The following is a 7,148-nucleotide window of genomic DNA, read 5'->3' as shown; positions in this document are numbered from 1 at the left end:
TTTGGTTAATTGTCCATACTATTTTATCGTTGAATGAAAAATAGAAAAATGCATTCAATAGGAGTGCCAAACAATAATGAAAAGCATTTTAGAGTTTGACTGAATTTTAAAAATAACTAGAGACCGTTATCTTTCTATATTCTATGCGGAATTATTGCGTAAAGGAAAAATTGCATATTTTTCGAAAAAGGTTTAGTTCTTATAAATTATTATAATGTTGTGAACCTATCAATGCCCAAATTTATATAATTGAAAACAGCGGTCACAAATTCTGGAGAAGCATGACTCTCATGGATTCGATGTGTTGCCGTTTTGCTTTGTATCAGACATAGTTTATAACACAGTTTCTTAGCTTTTTCAGAGTACGTAGCATGAACCTCGGTGACTGAGCGTTTACGCTTTACACTCCCTATTACAGTTACTGGTTTTATCTTCGAACCGGAAAAGGTTGATTCGCCTTCCATCCCGTCGGTGGGTCGAAAAATGTGTGCCAAGCATGCATGGGGACCATAGATCCCCTATATTAGTCCCTGATGGGGACAATACACTGAATATTCTGCTTTCAGCTGATTACTAAACCGGAACATCTGTTCCAGCACTCCAGAGTCTAAGGTCAAGAAAACAGATGAGCACAATAGGCCTTCGCATTCCATGGGCTGCCGTACCCATGAATTTAGTTTTTTAGAGTGCATAGCGTCTCTTACATTAGTCGAGTAATTGTTGATTCCAAGTCTGGGTCCTTATTTTTGATTCTATGCAATTTTTAAAGTTTTATTTAAATCCGATGCAAATGTATACTTGAATTTAAAATAAATAATTCTTGACGCATAAGTTCAAAATTAATGCATTTTTCACTTTATACAGCGTCACATGCATTTTAATCATAACACCACTCATCTTTCCGGGTTGAACACTGTTCGTAACTCCTCAAAGCACCTAAATTTATCTTTGCGCACTTTCGGAGCCAGTCACTTTTTATGACACTGATTGATTTTGTTGCATTGCGTATTAAACAATTTTCAGTTGATGCAGCGAGTCTACTTAGTGCTCTCTTTTTTCAAAGTGAGCTGAATTGATGAATATATCAGAAATAACTATGAAAATTTTAGCATTTATAAGTGAAAAAAGAAAATTTCTGCAGAATTACTTTATTCATCAAAAGATTAATATGATATTAATATAATACAATTAATGAAATATTACAACTGACTAGTCAGAGATCCAGAACTCCTTTGCTGCTTTTGTTTAATTTTTTTTCCTTCAAAATAACTGAAGGCATATGTTCTAAAAATTATATTTCACTCATCTCTTGACTATATTTCATAAATTAATCTATTTGTATTTTATTTAACACCAAGAAATTAATTAACGAAACCGAATGTTTTGAAACTTCGAAATAAATCCAGAGCAAAACAAAACATTCTAAAATATATATTACAATATACTTCAATTAAGTTTCTCTTGCCTTAGTAAAACTGGTTTGGTTCTATGCATTATCTGAAAAACCTACATTGCGAAAATGATTTTACTCCCTTAGGCTTAACCCTTTTTGGTTTCAATAGGAATATGTTCATTGATGTCTCTGGTAATGGTTCATTTGCCGCCATACTGTTTTTCTCGGGATTTTTTACCAATACCAACTCTCGATTCATTTCTCCTATCTTTCGTTCCACCATCAGGAGTACTTCAGACAAATCTTTGAGACTGTCCTCAAAAATGTTCGAAGGTGCAAGGTCTGGATCTTCAATATTTATAAGTTCGCATTCTGACTTCTCTATCTCTACTTGCTGCATAGATGGCAGATTTGATAATTGCGTTTTAAATTTTTTAATTTTCGGGTTCGTGGAATCATCTGAACTAGTTAAGTCATCATCAGAAAGCTTTGTTTTGAGCCCTGAATATTCTTCTTCATAAGGTTCTGTAACTTCTAAGTTGGAATGCTTTAATAGGTTTCTGAGGTTAGTCTCTTTGAAGCTTGACGAAGTGGCAAAAAAATCTTCTTCAAAAGGTAGAAAGCAATCTGTAGGAGAAACCATGTAAATTCAGAAAGCGTATGTACAGGGCAGAATAAAAATGAATTTAACTGAATAAAATTTGATTTAATCACATGTAAGCCTCGCCCTATAGTTCGAGATGGTGACCTAAAATATGGTAATCTGTTAGAGCAGGTGATATTTTATGAGACAAAATCATACACAAGAGCACATTTTTTAAAAATAAACATAGCTTTTATTTCAACGGATTTAGATTTCTGACTCTCAAAATATATTGGCTCTATCTGTGATTTATAGTCCCAATAGTCTGGTCAACAAGGCCGTTCAACGTTTGGATCCCTTAAAGTTAATTTTACTTACTGCGTATCCTACCATATCTAACTTTCGAATATGTAACTTTTTTTTTAAAAAAAAGGATGGATTTCTCAGATCTAGTCGACTTTCGAATTTTGTCATTGAAATTACATTCTTTAACACTAGATTGCCCAAGGAAGTCCTTTTGACTGATTTTTAATTTCAATTAGAAAAACAATGATATACATATAATGACACAATTTCTCAGAATTTTGTGACTTTTGTACAACATATAACTTTTTTATTGTTAATATTTGCAAATAACTTGTTGTATAACTATACATAATATCAAAATTTATGACAAATAAATTTTAAACAAACTTTTTTACACGTTAGTAATACTTTCACAATCCAGTCATTTTGATTGCTTTTTGGCAATATACCAAGTTTTTGTCTTTCTAGTACTAAAGTGATGAGACCAATATATATACCTTCCAATTCAACGTTTTTTCGACTATTATTAAATAAAATAAAAGAAATAGTAAATAATTCTTAAAATATCTTTGTGCAGAATCATCTTTGGAACACGAATTTTATAATTGCGCCAATTTTTTTTTCAATTCAAGTAAAATTTCCAGAAAAATAGCGAAATACTCAAAACGCATAGCGAATTGAGAAATACGCAATTAACATTAAGTATCCTAATTTTTGAACTATTCTCCTCTGACTAAACTAAAGTAACCATATTTCTCAGATTGAGGATACCTCTTTTATTTTGAGGATCAGAAATCACGTCAAATCCAAGGGGGAAAGAGTATGCTTATTCAGAAAAAGTACGTTTTGTATCTGATTTCGTAATATAAAATATCACATATACTAAACAATACAGATAAAAATCTGAGAATTTAAGAACAAGAAAAATGAAATCTAAGGATACGCATGTTAGCAAAAATGGCACTTCATCAGGTGACACACCGCCTTGACAACATGCTGGAACCTTTTTGTCGTCGGCGGTAAAACCAAAAGTCGACATTGCAATAGAAAATAAAATAAGACAATAATAAGAAACCTCAAAAAAATAAAGCAAAAATAAAGTGAAACACAATGAATGATACAAGTCAAATATACACTAAGAAAAAAACTAAGATAAAAGCGTCTACATATGGAAAACACAAAGAGGAAGTTACAGTTAGAAAAACCTAAATTATTAAATATTAAAGTGAAAATAAAAAATAACAGTGCTGACCTCTTTAAAAAGACTTGAAACAAGCAAAATTCCTGAACAATGAAAAGAAAGTGATGCCCTCTCTATTTATAAGGAACAAAAAATCGCATATACTAACTAATTACAATATTTCAGGTCACTACCCTTGAACCATTAGGATTGAGTCCTAGTACGTGACAATCTGATCATTATATCAAAAGTTGTTTAAGAGTTTGTTGTCCTCTGTTACAAATTTGTACAAACTGTGAAACTCTGTTACAAACTGTGAAACTGCAATTTTGGAACTGAAATTTATTTATAGAATTTAGAAATGAAAATTTGAAAAAGGCATACGCCTCGTTCTTACATTATATATCCACAACTATCCTAACATCCAATGGATTGGACTTAAAGTGTCTTGAGGTACATAATAATATAATGCTGCCTGTCCCTTTTTCATTTATGGAAGCCAGCACACATCTGAACAATATAACGACCCACGAGTTTTTTATTCACTTGCAGTTATCGATCGCAGCTGAAGTGACTGCTCGTAATGAGAATGATTAAATTTGCAGAGCGCGTATTCTACGATATTCGACTGAAAAATTTTATATGGTGTTTAGAGTGAGATTCTGGAAAGGCGAGTCCAGTTTTTGAGCACTTCAATTAATATTTGCGCATTTAATCAAACTATGGCTGATGAGCCGTAAAGACTTAGGTGATAGAGCGTTCGCCTTCCAATGAGGGGAACCGTGTTCGAATCCCAGCAATGGCAGGTCGATACGAATTTCACATCCGGCTCGCATTGATTACAGTGTCGACGTAAAATATCCTCAATGGTAGACGGATCATTGGTTTGAATCTCAGGGCCATCAGGCTAACAGTGGTAGGTTTTTATGTGTTTCCTCACCATGTAACGCAAATATGGATGAGTTCCGTCAAAAAGTCCTCCAAGAGGGCAAATTTCTCCCAGTAATTGACACAGGAATCCCATTGTCTTCTGGATTGGATTCAAAATTACAAGGCTGTGGGGTTGATCATCAATAGTATATATATATATATAGATATATAAGAAAAATAAATAGGGCTGCTCAAAGCTGATGCAAAGCTATAAGAAATATCATCTCCCTAATAATAATTTTAATCCCGAATGGGCTCTTCCATATCTTAATAATGATTAGTCAGAATTTTTTCACATTTTTGTTTTTCCAACATAGATAATAATTTGCAAACCCTAAATATGCATAATGTTTTTACTTCATTTAAGAAAAATTCTAATTTCATCCATTAAAAATAATACATATGAAATATGTTTATATTTTTAAATTTGCATACAGATTATATAATGGTATCTATACGAGTGTAAATCATATCACATAGTGGTACTGTTATGATTATTATTATTTCCTTTTGCCACTATTTTTAAGAATTTTTTCTTCTCATCATTGAATAAAAAACTTCTAACAACTTTCTAAACATCTATAAACTTTAATTATTGTTAATTAGTTAAACATTGAGATCGTTTTTCTGTTTGAATAATTTTGGCGAAGTTGTGAAACGTATTTGTTATTCGCCAACAAAAATCATTATGTTCAATTCTCAAATACCTGAAAAAGAGATATTTAAATAATTACCATCGGGCACTCTATCATATGTTGATTCCACTATTAAATCATAATCTCTCAGCGTTTTACACTCTTCCGTTTTATCTTTTGGTGTATGAATATTATTATTTATCTCCTTTTGTTTCTCTTTACGTTTCAAACATAAACCTATAACAAGAAACATGATAATAGCTGCAACCAGAATTCCAAAAATAGCTTCTTTACCCGTAATACCTGAAGATATAGGTTGTGTGTCATTTTTAATCCCTTCTCTTGTTGTAGGACTCGAGGGCAAAACAGTAAGATATAGTTTGCTGTCAAACCCCTCGCTTACTCCTGTTTTATTATCTTTTCCATTTCTGTGTGTTTTTAAGAGCTGTTCGTTAAAATGTAGATCTTCATTAACAAAACTTTGTGATCTGGATCTCACTTTATAGTTCCTCACTACCATTTGTTGTTTTTTCTTTATAGACTGACGCAATTGATTTAACGCTTGATCTGAATTGTTCGACCGCACTAAGATATAAGCCTTATCTTGCCATGCATATTCCAACTTTCCGATTAAATCTCGCTTCTTAATTTCAGAATTATCAGAATCGTCATAATCATCCTCGTCTGATGGCGTATCGACTACTTCACTTCTTGTAGTCCTTATTGGCTCATAAATCTCAGTAGATTGTGAAGAGAATTCTGTTTTAATAAATTCTTCCGTTTTTTCGTCAATATTTTCCAATGTTACATCAAACTCATTGCTAACTTCTTTTTCGGTTACAGTTTCTGGAGATGGTGTTCCAGAAAACAGTGGTTCAAGTGAACTAATCGCACTTGGCGAGAAATTTGGTGAACTTTCTTCTATAGAAATAGTATTCAAAACTGCGACATTAGATTCAGTGAAATATTCAACTTCGTTAGTAACTTTCATAGTTGAAGATATTATTTCTGAAGACATTTGAACAGTTGGGCTCGGAAGATTTTGATATGAATTAGTAATCACTAAAGGAGATGGTTTCATTTCAGATATAGTATTCAATTCATTAACATCTATAGAAGATTCATTTCCACTTTGTGTCACGAAAACTGAAAATGTTTCAGATAGTATTTTTTCAGATGTAATTGGCATACTTGGAGATGAATCTGTAAAAGCTAAAAAGGAAAGTTTTTCTTCAGTTCGATTCAAAACTGCGTCACTGGATAATGAAGTGGACTCGACATCGTCAGTTTTCATAATGGCAGAAGATAAAGTTTCATAATAAGTTTGCTCAGTTTCTCTGCGCGTATTTGACGACGTATCCGTAACAGCAGTTAAATACCTATTCTTTTTTTCAGATAAAATATCAGACCAATCTGTAGTTGAATTAATCTCCCTTTTCTTTTCTAAAACTCCTGTTTCATTTTGAGAAGGCATGGTAACCATCTCTAAATTCTTTGGTTTCATCTTCATTGGTAAAGTTTTTAATTGATTCATAGAAACTATAGTAGGTAGTTTATGCTTAATATTTATTAGAGTGTTTCTTATTTGTAATAAAATTAAATTCTCTTTATCTACGTGTCTTTCAAATGGAGACTTTCTTTTACTAGCCATCCATTTTCGAAAGCGACGCAATCTATTTGGATGTATTCGCCGAAAATAGGGAGCTTGATTCAGATAATCCATGCCTTTTACAGAAATATTTTTTTTCATTTGATTTCAGTAGAGTATTATTGTTTATTTTGAAATTTGAAGTTGGAGTATTTTTTTTTAATTTTCATTCCCATAGATTTACAAATATACAGTTTAAGTATCACAAGAAAAAAATATCACAAAAAATTCACACGTGTTCTTGGTAAATATCAATAAAAATTTTCTTGAATAATAGGATGTCTTTGAAAGATGTATTCTCGTTCCTGATTGGTTGTTGAGGCCTGGCATTTGCTTATGTTAGCAATCATTCTTTCCATTATATTTCAAGTAAGCCGAGCCCATCAAATATCGATTGCCAAGTACTAAAATATACCACGGTTACAATAAAATATATATAAACAAATGATAAACCTAAGTTAAGTAAATGACTT

The 7,148-nt window shown here is 32.0% G+C and overlaps 1 protein-coding gene across 2 annotated transcripts; it reads right to left on the bottom strand.

The window, feature by feature from the left end:
- Positions 1-1,143: 1,143 nt before the first annotated feature.
- Positions 1,144-6,736, bottom strand: LOC139427030 (uncharacterized). 2 transcript variants are annotated; one of them, XM_071187362.1, is made up of 2 exons: positions 5,127-6,736; positions 1,144-2,020 (listed from the first exon to the last, which is right to left on the bottom strand). In XM_071187362.1, exons 1-2 carry the CDS (start codon positions 6,676-6,678, stop codon positions 1,494-1,496), a joined length of 2,079 nt encoding a protein of 692 aa, XP_071043463.1. In that variant the 5' UTR covers positions 6,679-6,736; the 3' UTR covers positions 1,144-1,493. The 2 variants fall into 2 exon arrangements, with proteins under 2 accessions (XP_071043463.1, XP_071043468.1); XM_071187367.1 differs by having other exon boundaries at positions 5,322-6,736.
- Positions 6,737-7,148: the final 412 nt, after the last annotated feature.

The sequence above is a fragment of the Parasteatoda tepidariorum genome, chromosome 1 (assembly GCF_043381705.1).
Source record: "Parasteatoda tepidariorum isolate YZ-2023 chromosome 1, CAS_Ptep_4.0, whole genome shotgun sequence".
In the NCBI taxonomy this organism is placed as follows: Eukaryota; Metazoa; Arthropoda; class Arachnida; order Araneae; family Theridiidae; genus Parasteatoda; species Parasteatoda tepidariorum.
Note: the sequence above shows the minus strand (reverse complement) of the source record. Positions and strands in the feature narration are given on the sequence as shown.